We start from the raw sequence: 15133 nt of genomic DNA on the forward strand, positions 1-15133 counted from the left end.
CACCGTTTTCAAAGTTTAATAATTATAATGATCCATTGGGCTCAGTTATAGTACAAACAACACAACTGACAGTTAATTTTCAAGACATCGGTATAAAATACTGAATGCAACATAAAGGCAATAAACAGCAGCAAGACTTAAACAATGCAGCCTAAGATCGGGAATTTTCATATCATACAGGATTGTGTGAAATCCATTTAATACCTTTATTTTTCAAATTGATATCTAAAGTACCTCTACACCACAGGTTCCACAATAGACCTACAACGTTTTCAAAACTATTAAATTTATTCTACATTTACATAAATATATTATAATTAAAATTGTACTTCATACAACATTGTGCCTATGCCGTAATGGATTAAGTTTCGTGCAATTTTTATTTTTAAACATCGTGCAATGTGTCAGTAAAATATTATATATATATATATATATATATATATATATATATATATATATATATATATATATATATATATATATATATATATATATATATATATATATATTACATGCATAAAGGGGGTTTATAAAGTAAACATTAAAATAATCCACCTACACAATTGGATAACTACTTGCATTTTCAAAATGCATAAACCAGTATTTTATACAACAATGACAACAGCACAATTAAATATACACTTCTTCATTTACAATAATACAACTTTCAATGTGACAAGACCGTTTCACACAAAGACTCTTCATTATCGTTTGTAGTCAACGGACAAACGTAACAATCTATACAGGTTGTGAATAAAAGAATAAATTTCAGTGCATTTTTGTAAATCAAGTACGCACGTTATGAGAATGGTGTGTTTGGTGCACCATCTACTATATAACTGCAGACCACGTGCTATGCATGGATATGTGCACTTTATGATAAGTCTCTTCCTGTCATATATATATATATATATATATATATATATATATATATATATATATATATATATATATATATATATTTTGTTAGGTGCTTGAATTGAAGGCTTGCAGGATCTTTGTGTATTTGAGCATGAGCAGCAGGAGCCCAGTCACCACCCTGCTCCCCCCCCCCCACACGCACACATTGAGTGCTCATAGCAAGTCTTTGCTTTTGTCCTTATTCATCTTCTTCATTTTCATCCGACGGTTTTGGAACCAGATTTTCACTTGTCGCTCCGTGAGATTCAGCACCCGAGCGACCTCGTAGCGACGGTCCCGCGTTAGGTACATGTTGAAGAGGAACTCCTTCTCGAGCTCAAGGGTCTGATACTTGGTGTAAGGACAACGCTTTTTGCGCGTGGGCCGTGCGTGGATCCAGTTCGCAGTTGGATTGTCTGCAACAAGAAGAAGAAGCAGAAGAGGAAGAGGAAGAGGAAGAAAAAGAAAAAGTCTTTGAAAGTACAAGTGACGGACAGGAGGTTGTTCTGCTTGGGAGCTGTTTACAAAACATATGGTGGAACAAAATGCATGTGCACTGGTCAATACCATACACTTTATAGAGGTCTCTTTATTCGAATAAACAAAATCCAACGACCTATTATGTCACCTGCGTACAGTACAACAATAAACTTAATTCTCAATTGAATTTGTTTTTTAATACAAATGTTGGCTTGAAATATCATCAGACACAAACTGTGCCATCATCATGGAAAGCAGAAAGCATATACTTTTGTGTTTCATGCATTATTGTATTCAAAAGTTCTGATAAGTCTTTGCAGCGATCACAAAGCCAAATTGTAATTGTTTAGGTTTGAGCGTACTGTACATCGCACATCATCCTCATTTGACCTCAGCTTTTGGCATTTGTGCCAGAACAATGTAAACATTTCTGTTGTTTTTTTGTTAGCGAAAATGTCATGTGGTATGAATTACCAGGGGGCTTTCAATATGTTCTCAGAACGAGCTTTTCTCAGAACATACCTCAGAACAATGTGTTTGACGAGCTTTTCGATATGTTGCTCACAATAATCCAGACTCAGCAATGATGACTGTACTTATACATAAAAGGTTGTTTTTTTTGTCTTTCTGAGACTATCGTATCTCATTATGCCAACTTTTTGAACCCTCCTTGTACATGTACATCCTTGTTCAATGCGTCCACCATTGCGGACATTTTGGGCTCCACTTGCGAGGACACAATCGTTTCTTCCAACAACCCGACTCCACTAAGAAAGCTCGTTGCAGTCCTTAACGAGCAAATTTCACTTTTCGGCGATATTCGAGGACCCAAATCTCTACGATCATTGAATCAATCGATGGATTTACAAGCAGTGATGACGTCATGACAGATGCTAATACGTCACATAAGACATAACCTCTCATGCAGAAGAGAATTTGGTCATTATAATAATCCGTGTACAGCAGACTCCTTACTTGGGTCTAAGTGAGGTTTGTTTTCCCCTTTGTCCGAGCACGCATCGGGTTCTTCAGGACAGGGGAAGGCGGCGTTGTCGGCGAGCTTGTCTCGAACCTCGAGCGGGAATTCGACGAGCGGTACGAGCGCGGCGCCCTCGTACACCCCACCGTCGTCTCGTCTTTTGATGGCCAGAGGCTCACTCTTGTAATCGTACGGCCGTACGGGTGCCGAAGCAGCTCCTCCACCGCTCGGACAGACGGGGAAGGGCACGGGTTCGAGCCATGAGCGCACGTAGCGCCCTCCATCGTCACTCAGCTGGGGTTGGCTCACGTAGGCGCTTGGGTGAAAGATCCCAGCGGGTGACGGCGGCGGGACGGGCGCCCAGGAGGAAGGAAAAACGGGCGCCTTGGGCTGGAAGCTACACGATGGGAAATCCGAGTGGTCGGAAAGAACCCCGGCCGAACGGCCGACCTGCGCATGGTGATGCGATCCGGCGGGATATCGGCCCGAGATGAGCCCGTCCGCATCGTTGCTGATTAGAGAATGCACGTAGTAACTGCTCAAAGAGCTCGTCATTGGGATAGAACGCGCCGGCTTCTGAACGTCGGTGCGCGGTGAGCGGTGAGCGGGAGAGATAAGGGGAGGGGAGGGGAGGGGGGAGAAGAGAGAGAGAGAGAAGAGAGAGGAGGATAAAAAAAAAAAGAAGAAGAAAATCGCGATTCTACCGCGTGCGCCACGCCATGACGCGCTCTTTGGCACCATGGAGCGAAGGAGCACTGTTCACGTGGTTATTATAACAACACGCGCGAGTAAATCACTCCGCCGGCGCGATGCGGCTCTGACGCCCGTGTTATTGATTTGAATTGTGAAAAAACATCTCCAGCCGAAGGACGTTTCGGAGCGAAACCGCCGAGTAGGTGTCACCAAAATCCCCACAGGTTGCCCGAAAGGCTTAAAAAGCGCATTTATATCAAGGGACTATTTGCCTTTTGAATCAGTCTTCCTCAACATATTAGCGGTGTGTGTGTGTGTGTGTGTGTGTGTGTCTGTGTCTGTGTCTGTGTCTGTGTCTGTGTCTGTGTGTGTGTCTGTGTCTGTGTCTGTGTCTGTGTGTGTGTGTGTGTGTGTGTGTGTGTGTGTGTGTGTGTGTGTGTGTGTGTGTGTGTGTGTGTGTGTGTGTATCACTTGCTGAAAGGTAACCAAAGTCGAAGCCTTTGATAACACCGTCGATATACAATTGCGTCACACCTTTGTGCCAGGTGGACTGTCGTTGGATTGCATTAATTTCCTTGGATGCCTCTCTGTGTCCCTACGACTCGCTGGGTTATGTCACTCAAAATGGACCTGAGGACCTTCTCTATAGGAGACTGAAATGCATTTGAGAGGGATGTTCATACCTTTTATCCTAATATGTTGCTTGAGCAAGAGGTCCATTGACATGTCAGTGTGCGATGCTCGTTTTGGGTTCTGTGTACGCTTTACACCGCCTAATAAAACTTAACGAGAGATGGCGTACACCTCGTAAGGCGTGTCTTTTATAAGACTGCAGAAACAAGGAAGGACACATTCCGCCGGTGCGCTCATTCTTCCGCCGAAGACGTCTGTATAAAGGTTGACGGTTTTGCTATTTTCTCTCTTCCAACTGCATCTTTGTTCCCAGCTTAAGACGTCATCATTGCATTGTGACGTCACCGAACGTATTAATGTACGAGCAATATCGCAATGCTACGCGACATTGTTACTACATGATTTATCGCGGCAGTTGTGTGGTGGTATTAAAGCTGTAGCAGGTCTGCGATAAAACAGTGGTTTGTCTTTTTAACATGTACTCAGTGGTATACGTCGCTCTTACACAATACTATGTGACCTCTGACAATATAATGAAATATTACCAAACAGAATAGTTCATAAAAGCACGTGATGTTTCCACGATTGCAGAGGCATGTGAGATGGCAACATATACATTTATTACAATCTGTAATTTTTCGTAATCTAGTAATCTAGGATCATTTTCTTCGATATAGGACGTATGTATGTACTTTGGGTCGTTTGATTTAAAAAAAATATATTGAGCTGTGACAATACCGAATGGACTAGGTTTGGATGCTGCATCCTTACACACAGACACAGCCCTCAAAATTTAATATTTGCTTAAACTATTAGAATTACAATTATTGTTATGTAGTTCGTGCTGAAGCCAAACATTGCAGTACATTCAGAAACACCATTATTATTATTGTTATTATTAATATTATTATTATTTCCCTTTTTGAAACTTAATTGGTGAACATGAAACTGCACAATATATGAAGAATGGATGATATTTTTCTCGCACTCGACAGCGATGGATACACTTTATTCTGGAAAATGTTTCTTAAAGCAAACCTGGAGGTTCATGACTGCTCTTGATTCTTCTTTCGAGATTTTTATATAATTATTTTCAAACTACCTAAACGCACGCAAGGTTCCCACATTTTTATAAAATGTCACTGTATGTGATAGAAAAGTCCAAATCAAATCATGGTTATGCACATGTGTGAGTTTTTCATTATAAATATCATGAATGGGAATTCATTTAAATGATTCCGCACTTTGTCAGAGGATAAGCGAAGAGCATGGGATTACTTTGTTGTTACACTATAGGTGCCAAGAAAGCAATTGTGCATATAATATGGTATAATATAGTGTAATTCAAATAACATAGTGAATATATATATATATATATATATATATATATATATATATATATATATATATATATGCAAAATGTTTATGTCACGAGTCGATGTATGGATTGTTTGAGACATTGTGAAATTGCATACAATAAGTGGAGTGGCAAGATAGCTTAGAGTTATGCACCCACTCTCCTTCATGCTGTCTTGCCTTGGTTTGAATCTCGACCGAGCTAAAAACCGTCTCTCACCTTGGTGTCAAACGTGCAAAGCAATGCATCAATGTGTGTGCTGTCCATCGATGAGACATTGAGCCAGATGACCCGTTTGCCAGCATTGGTTCATGGAACTTTGAAGATCTCATTATGTCTTTTGCGAAGAGTAAGCAAGTTATCGCGTACACCCTGAACAACTTACAAATTCCTGCTTTCACTGACAGCAAATTACCCAGCATAAGCTTTGCCAAGAGACTGCTTTGGCACCACTGTAGCTATGTCAAATGAATTGATCAAGGTGATGATGATGATAAAATATTTAAGAAAACATACAATTATAAGTCTTGTTATTGTTGAAATTGAAATTTCTCGACATTCTTATTGGCCTGCAGTTTTGAATTGAATTGAATTTTTTTTATACATAGTCTTTTCAAACAAATGACCCTTATCTACTTATTCTACTTCTTGTATTGTGTTGAATAGGTCGAGGACTATAGTGACCAATCGTCAAACCTTGTGCCTGCTTACTGCAAACCATTTTTATGAATTGAATGCGTAAAATATATTATATGTATAGGAGAGGACATTTTGAATTTTATATGTATACGTGATAAGTACATGTATATACTATAAGTACTGATATATTAACCATACATGTATACGTGATAAGTGATTTTGTTCTTAACGGTTTATTGCATGCATATTGCATTCTGCCTCTCTTATGGAATGCAGGCTTGTGTGTATTCTTGGGAGGCGTCAACATTAGGAAATAATTTTCCCATATAAAGATATACTGGACAATAATGATGAATAAAAAGTCCATATGGCAAGCTCTTTCACCGTATCATTATTTACACAAGACGGCATATCCAGATATAAATGATAATATATATATATATATATATATATATATATATATATATATATATATATATATACACACACATGTATATATGTATATATATATATATATATATATATATATATATATATATATATATATATATATATATATATATATATATATATATATATATATATATATATATATATATATATATATATATGTGGTAAAGTAAAGACAAAGCAAACTGTATCTTATACATGATTCATAAAATAGCTGAATCTTTCTTTTAATGTCATCTTAAGTGATCAGAAATTAAAAATAAAAACATGAGGGGAATTTGATTTTGGTCATTTCTGCGTCATATGTACAAAAGTAAATTATGGCTATGGGAGGTGTTGTGGGTGTTTTGGGGTTGGGGGGGGGGGAGGATGGGAAGTTGATGATTTCAACATATTCTCACCATTTTATTTTTAATTCAATCATATCCCATGTTTCATTCAATCACATGATTCATTCAATCATGTCTTGTTCTTTTTTTTTTTGTTTGGTGTTTTTTTTTTTTTTACAAAGCTCATTTGCAATAAAAAAACAAAATATATTGAACACTGCTTTAAGACCCACAGAGGTATCCATTACCTCTATGCGGCACAAAGTTCCTTATATATACCTTGGCTTCTCCAGAGATAAGGCAAAACTACACTTGCTATTTCCAGAATCATATAATAGCCAATGCTCCATGGTCAAACTCCAACGTACGTGCATTACATCACCAAAACTTTTCGGTAGCCTTCAATTCAACCATCTATCTTGACCTTCTCACAAACCATTTCTTCTCTTCTTTTCCTTTATTTTACACACACACACACACACACACACACACACACACACACACACACACACACACACACACACACACACACACACACACACACACACACCTTGTGATTAATTGATATGCTATTATCATCGCTAAGTTGGAAATACTCATGTACTGAAATGGAACTATTCACAAGCTTGTTATGTGAGCGATAAGTTTGAGTAAGGTCTGAGAAAAAGATTTCTTTATTGGGGAATTTTACTGTATGTATGTATAATTGTATATTCTGACAGAATATTCACCAATCCACATATATATATATATATATATATATATATATATATATATATATATATATATATATATATATATATATATATATATATATATATATATATATATATATATATATATATATATATATACATATATATATATATATATATATATATATATATATATATATATATATATATATATATATATACATACATATATATATATACATATATATATATACATATATATATATATATATATATATACATACATATATATATATATACATATATATATATATATATGTATATATACACATATATTGGGAACTTCATAACTTGGTGAGGTAGCAAGGCACAGATCGAGATCCATAACAACAAATGTTGCATGAACCGTGAGCAACAAGCGTCGTCTCTCACATAAATGTGTTGTCTCTGCCCTGCTAATGACCAGTTAGGAGGTGGGTTCTGGTCAGGCAGGATAAATTAAACCAAAATGACAGGATACATAATGAAAAACGGTCAGGCAGGCTAAAAAAATCTGCTGATTTACATATGCATATGTCATCAGAGTCAGAAGAGCCCTTTTTATTTACTAAATAAATAAATAATGTGTGTGTGTGTGTGTGTGTGTGTGTGTGTGTGTGTGTGTGTGTGTGTGTGTGTGTGTGTGTGTGTGTGTGTGTGTGTGTGTGTGTGTGTGTGTGTGTGTGTGTGTGTGTGATAGATTATTCCTTTGTGGAAGTTATGGTGTATCCCAAGTTTTGTGATTTGTCACCGGGCATTCCGAGGTGTTGCAGTGAAGTCTCTGGTGCACTGTTTGCAGATACTATAGCTTTTTATTTTCCTTGCAACAGATTTTGTAAGACTCTTCTGTAAATATAATAGACTCAGAATAGCTTGACTTGAAGACGATATAGCCTCCAGGCACCTTCCTATACCGTCTGGATTTTCTTTATATTCTCCAACATGAAAACCTCCAGAATTGCAATGATGAACATTCATAAAACTCTTTCTTTGGTACAGTCGCCACAATAATTATTATGAAACGAATTCCTGAATTCAAGCAACACTATAAAAATTCAACCGTTTTCATAAAGCCAATTTTCCTATCCTCATATCCAAGTCTCAAAAGTTATGGGAGTGCGCACATGTTATATGATCTCTTTTATTGCATCGATGGGTTCATGAGACATGCCATGTCTATAAATTGTAAAGTAAAAAAACGTTCATTATATAATCGTACACTTTTAAACATCCCAATACAAGATGCAGAGCTTTTTACGAGGAGTTTGAAAAGTGCAAATAAATAATCTGAAACGAATACATTGCATATAAAGGTGATGGTAAATAAAATGAAGTCATTTAATACTACATCTTTACGTCGGACGCTCGTAAAGGAAATGCTGGATATAAAAGCGCCAATAAAACTTTAACCTGTGGTGTTCTGAGTTTGCTAAGTGTTGTAATATTGGTAGCTATAAAATAATTGTAATGTGTAAAGAGATAAAATACATGTTATGCTTAAAACCATATAAATTCTGAAATTTCAGGTGGAGGTTATATTGTCGGAGGTTATTGGTATTAAAGAAATTACCAAGCTTTATCGGAACAGCTTATTGATGTATTGTAGGGCTTAAAAAGGGTGATTTATGAGTTTCCACGAAATGCTATTGTCTGCTTTTAGCATTTGCAATGTGAACACGTTCACTCATGAATGACCTTCTATACCTTACCCTAAACGAAGCCTTTCATATTGACATGGCGAGTACTGCTCTGCATTATACAGCATGTTTAACATTCGTTAAATGTTTAAAGCAAACCATCAGGTTGGTATAATATGCATGTTCAGGAGACGTGCAGTGCATATGCAATTATGAGCAGTTATTGGCATTGTACACTTATACATATGTTGCATCTACAACACACACACACACACACACACACACACACACACACACACACACACACACACACACACACACACACACACACACACACACACACACACACACACACACACACACACACACACACACACACACACACGCGCGTCTTGTGATTAATTGTACACACAAGGCTTGTACACAGTGTGACAACCGTCGGATTGGCTGAGTAAGTGAAAAGTTCAACAGACTACCGATTCCAATTTGTATACAAACACGAAGACAGCAAGCCAGAAAGGGTATCTCTAACCCACCTTTCAAAACATTTGAAAGACACGTGCGAATAGAAGATGTCACACAAGAAATCGAAACAGCAACTAGTTCAGCCCCAACAATTGCAACATATATGTATATATTAACAGGTATACACCGACAACTGGGAGAATGATAAAAAGAAAGAGTTGGACTGATTGGGCAGAGACAAAGAAGGTCATTAGAATGGCTAAGATGAGGTCAGCTCAATTGGGATGGAGAATGAATCATAAATGGCCAAGACCATAGAAAATATACGAATGCCGAAAAAGGTGGGACTGAGTCAATTGGGCAGGTGTAGGTTTTACTTTATCACTTCTGGAAAGACACAGAAAGCACGAGTCACTTCTTACCAGGATGTAAAAAAATACTCATGTCAGAACAGCTGGACACACAGAGACACAACAAAGAATGTGAAGTAATGGACTGGCATATCTGCAAACAATTTCCATATCCCAGTTTCAGAAAACACATGAAACCATGAACCAAAAGTGATCACAGGAAACAAGGAAGTAATATCCACGTGCAACCCAATGATCCCATCAAGTGTGACCAGAGAAAACATGAAGCATTGCAACCGCATATAGGACTAGGGTTTGGGGGCGGGAGAGAAAAGGCGGCATTGCTAAATGAGATATCAGTACCCAGCAATTTTAGCCTAAACAATGCAGAAATCAAGAAAATGAGCAAATACCAAGATCTCAAAAATGAAGTTGGAATATCTAGAGTGCCAACATAGACTCAATAATAATTGGAGCAACGGGAATGACAAAGAAGAACCTCACTGAGATCTTAAAAACTATCCCTGGGAATATTACAACAAATGAAATACATTTGGAAGCTGTCCAGGGCTCAGTGATGCTGAAAAGAGCCCTCGTAATAAAACTTTGAGAAGAAAACTTCACAGCTTTGTCCATGAATGCTTCAAGACCTGGGAGGGGGGTGGGGGGGATACTTCCATTTTCTGAAACCCGCATATAGAAATAACAACCAACATACACACACACACACACAAAATTTTTTGCATGTTTTTGAAACACCCAAGTTGGTTGTAATCTCCTTAAGCAGGTGTCTGGTGGTGGAATGGAGTCCTATACCAGGGCCCAAAGTCCTTGGTACTCGAATCACATTTCAAGAAACAAGTTGTGATGTTTTTTGTTTTTTTTGATGACTCAGTTGTGGTCTCTCATATCTGGATAGCCTCCAATTGTATAGTTTGTTTTATTGTATTATTGCCTGGTCTAGGTTTCAGAATCTCAGTGAGGATCTGCTTTTCATTTAAATTGCTCCGCCTTTTTCTGGCACAACGTTGGCATTCTTCCTCAGCTTTCAGGTTCAAAAAATACTGAACACCGTATAACACCATGTATATGAGTGCTTTGTTATAACATTTGTAACTGTATTGTCTATAACCAAAAATGCACTCTGTACCACTCCAAGGACTTTTTCAGAAATTGCTTAAATGATCAGATAATTATAAATGTTGAAGGAATTTAGTAAATGCCCTCACGTATTCTTGGGCATTGACACATATGCATAGAGCAGCATTATATGATACATGACTGCACTTGCATGTGGACACATGAAAAGGGGGTGGGAGGGGTGATATGTGGAGGGGGGGATGGAAGGCAAAATTTAGCCTGCTCACCCAAAGCAAAAAGCGGGGTTAAGTAATTGGTTCATGTCCGTCCATCCGTCTGTCTGCAAACGTCACTTTATGATTGAGGAACAACTTATTAATATCAAATGTTGTATTTTGAACACAAATCAGAACATGAATAGGAAGACAAGTTTGTGGTTTGACAGTACTTTAGCTCTGACTTTGTCCTGATCGCACATGGACAGAGAGGAGTGAGATTAAAAAAAATTCTCTGTCTGTCTGTCTGTCAGTCAAACAAAACATCATTTCAAACAGGAAACTTCCTGTTCTTAAGGACATTATAAAGGACACGTACAACAGGCACGAATAAGTAATGTACGTGTTCGATAGGGTGGTGTAATAACGCTGTGTCAATGATGGTAAACTCCGGAATTGATTTATTTGTATGACTCTTACAATCTATATTTTATTTAAATTGAATTATATACCATACTTGAACACTGTAGAAACAAATTACCTTCTTTTCACTTCCAAAACGCTTTCGTTTCGCAGTACTTGGGCATGTTAAATAGGGTGCTGCATAAGGTGATGTCAAGGTGATGTATAAGACTGTTTCAATAGCGCTAAACTTCCGGAATTTTTTTTAATGATCTTTAAAATCATTATTTCATTTACATTGAAATATGTAATTGAACACTGCATGGAGTAAACACCCCAGTGTATTTCTTTGCTACAAAGCTGCTTGGCTCCAAAATGCCCGTTGAAAGGATATGGACTCACCATCTTCAATAATAAGTTCATCGAGACAAAAAAGAATTGCCTTTTGATGTCACAACAAAATCTTAACATTTAAAGTGATCAGAAATTATTTTGTTTTCGATGCTTGAGTGCTGAAAAGTTACAAAATTGCATAAAACTCTTCAAAGAGTCATACATCACAACACATTATTGTCGTACAACACCGTTATTATATTATCCAAACAGTTGTGTATACATGTCACATTGCCACAGCATTGTATTAAAAGAAAGACAGCATCTTGCACATTGATTTCATTCATAATTCTGAAAACTGCAACTTCAAAACAATATGTATGAGAGTATAAGTTTTTCTTTTCATTTTGTAAAATATGCCTTCCTTTTCATTAACTCATCTGCCTACAGTGTTGAGTAATATATGGTGCAAGCTCTCCTATGTATGATCTGCATGATGGTCGTTTTATGGGTGTGTGTGTGTGTGTGTGTGTGTGTGTGTGTGTGTGTGTGTGTGTGTGTGTGTGTGTGTGTGTGTGTGTGTGTGTGTGTGTGCGCGCGCGTGTGCGTGCATGCATGTGAGTTTATGCTTCCTACGTCTTGTCACTCACAAAACATATGCACTATTTTCTATTTGTGTACTATTTTCTTTGTAATATGCACAAAGGCCTACATGATTCCACTATGACGTGTCACGTTATGTTCAGCATCTCGTGTCTAGTTTCACATATAACAAGAATAAAGGCTTTATACATCATCACATATTACAATTCATGATATAATTACAAGTCTAATATTCAACAACCCCTTGTCATGTTTTGTCATCGCTTCCTGGTATTCACTCGGGGAAGGAATTTGGAATTTCTATCAGGGTGCCCTCGAAACCTCTCCTACACTTTACTAAAGACACCATGACATGTTTAACATCCACCACTGACCAGTGGCGGCAGATAAGTACTCCAGCTTAACGTTCTTCCGATGGATGTCGCACCCATTGATGCATCATCCTGCATATGAACCACTAGGATGGCAGTTTGGAGTTGGGACGAGATTCAAACTCAGACGAGACAGCTCAAATGCGAGTGTGCATACATCTAAGCTATCCTGCCAGCCCTATCTATTGTCGATTGACGTCTATGTCACAAACATATTTTACGTTAGACTCCGATTCCATCATCAAGTGTTTCACGTTGCATGCCAAAAAGTATTATTATATCATTTATATACAACATATGTTGAAATGATATATAATTTTTATATACATTATTATATATAATTATTTATACACAACATTATTATTTATAATTATATACAACATATATTGAAAAATTACAAACGTCAGCATGTCTTGGTATCGTGAGTACCAATAGGTCTTTAAACGTTAAGAATGCTTTCGGGTACTACTTTTCTATCATCATGCATCACAATTATAAGCTGTATAATAAAAGTTCAGTCCAACATGACGGTGTGTTGGTGGCACAACTAACTTTTTGAGATGTCAAGTCTGGGTTCGATTTTGAGCTCAACTATAAACTGTTTGGTACTTCACAGGCAGTGTGTTGCATTACAAACTGCTTCATCCCTCTTTTTCACGTTAAGTTGAATGAATGTTTTTAGTTGTTGGAAGTAAAATATTCCATGGTGTCTTTCACAAGAATAGGCGAGTTATTCCAAGCACTCTGAACAAAGTACAATCGGTTGAACGTCAGACCTGGCCAGTCAGTTCATGAAAGACTTGGGGGCAAAAGATTCCTTTTACAATCACACAAGAAGATGGGAATAATTGAGGCTGCTATGTTGTCGTAGTAGTAATAGTAGTAGTAGTATATTTTATGTTCATTTTACAAAATTTCCCACTTACAAATAAACATGGTAAGTTTGTATACATTATGTTGAAATGCACCAAATTTAAATTTAACTCATTTAATTGAAATGCTGTGAGATATCCTGGCTAGTTTTCAGACTGCTGTGCAGGGAACATGAGGTGATGTGATGCCAGAGCCCCAGGTCGAGGATTGGACTTTGCAGAGATAGTGAGGGCAAAAACATTTGGAATTTATTCAGTGTACCGGCGATACCTCACCTACTCAGGTTACTCTTCATCCAAATCAACCGTAAGATCTTTCGCTTCCACAAACGAATGCTAGCAGACGGGAAACACAGCCTCATGTGCATCCGAGAGTAGGCACACTTTATTGTGATTCACCTCCGCTTACGAAGCACCATTCCGACCGTTTATAGTCTGGTCGGGGATCGAACACCCTCCAGACAGCACAAAGGCATGTTGTCGGACAGTTGCGTTTGAGGGATCGAATGCCCTCTCGACAGCACATGAGCACAAAGGCATCTTGTTGGACAGTTGTGTTTTAACATGCAACAAAAAAAAATCGATGAAATATTCAAAAAATATACATTGGAATCGTTTTCTAAACTTTATTTTAGAGTCCAAAAAGAACCACTACACAAACCCATTCAAAAAATAAGGGATCGTGAAACAAATCTAAGGCACAATCTCCGCAGGAAACGAGGCGTCGGCGCGAAAGTTGAAAACAAAAAAGATGGAAGTACCTGAAGGAACTGCTATAAACAGCAATGTCCACAGGACATGTCCGGCAGTATAACAGTGTCCCAGAATTAGAATCGGCCAATAAAGAAACATTGCTCTTGTAAAGTCGATTGTTCGCTAGCCCAATGGATTACCTGAGCAAGGCGTGCTGAGTAAACAAGTTGTGATGCAGTGACAAAGAGAGCAGATGAGCCATCCGGAACTGCTCATCCGACATGTACACCCGATCTGTCCACCACTATCAATAAAATACAAATACAATCCCACAATGGCATTTCTATGGCAACGAATTATGTAAAATGCCTCTCTTGGTATGGCAGGATAAATCTTTGGTGACCTTAATAAAGGAACAGACTTGAGTGTTCATGGTACAAGCATGATGATACCCTTTCGTTGACATGAATAATCATTCATATACACACACACAAACATGCACACATTTCTGAGATCAAGTATGACTCGAGAATATAACACCTGACTTGAGTGGTTAAATAATAAAAGTTTCAAAATTGCGGTGTTCCTGGGATGCATACACTGTATACATACACTCATTTATATCTCTCAAAACAAATACTGTACTATTATATATATATATATATATATATATATATATATATATATATATATATATATATATATATATATATATATATATATATATACTGCACAACATTAAGCACCATACTGACGAAGAACATTAAAGATGCACTCATTCAATTACATGTGTAACAAGGATGTACGTCAACATATATGGGGTAGTATCCCTTGACCACAGCACCGTACACACATAATTGTATGTCTAAGAATAAATTGTCCTTTATTGGAAGGTTAATGGACAGCATAGGTTTTTGG

The 15133-nt window shown here is 37.5% G+C and overlaps 2 protein-coding genes across 2 annotated transcripts in view; one reads left to right on the forward strand and one right to left on the reverse strand.

The window, feature by feature from the left end:
* On the reverse strand, positions 1-3140 carry LOC147021700 (homeobox protein Hox-C9-like). Its single transcript, XM_085891966.1, has 2 exons — positions 2356-3140; positions 1-1316 (listed from the first exon to the last, which is right to left on the reverse strand). The coding sequence occupies exons 1-2, from the start codon at positions 3098-3100 to the stop codon at positions 1075-1077; spliced, it is 987 nt and encodes a 328-aa protein (XP_085748092.1). The 5' UTR covers positions 3101-3140; the 3' UTR covers positions 1-1074.
* A 748-nt stretch (positions 3141-3888) lies between these two features.
* The window catches only part of LOC147021701 (uncharacterized), a 317548-nt gene continuing 306303 nt past the window's right edge, over positions 3889-15133 (forward strand). The window contains exon 1 of the mRNA XM_085891958.1: positions 3889-3949. The gene's annotated coding sequence lies outside the window, so the exon portion shown is untranslated. The remainder of the gene's footprint in view (positions 3950-15133) is intronic.

Source organism: Eptatretus burgeri, chromosome 8, assembly GCF_056783735.1.
Source record: "Eptatretus burgeri isolate ZD-2024b chromosome 8, Ebu_testis_v1, whole genome shotgun sequence".
In the NCBI taxonomy this organism is placed as follows: Eukaryota; Metazoa; Chordata; class Myxini; order Myxiniformes; family Myxinidae; genus Eptatretus; species Eptatretus burgeri.

What these genes read in the sequence shown, in the direction of transcription:
- LOC147021700 (XM_085891966.1), bottom strand. Translation starts at nt 3,100, where the DNA reads ATGGTGCCAAAGAGCGCGTCATGGCGTGGCGCACGCGGTAGAATCGCG. An exon ending in CAAACCTCACTTAGACCCAA is followed by an intron (nt 1,317 to 2,355) that starts GTAAGGAGTCTG and finishes TTCTTGTTGCAG; the next exon opens with ACAATCCAACTGCGAACTGG.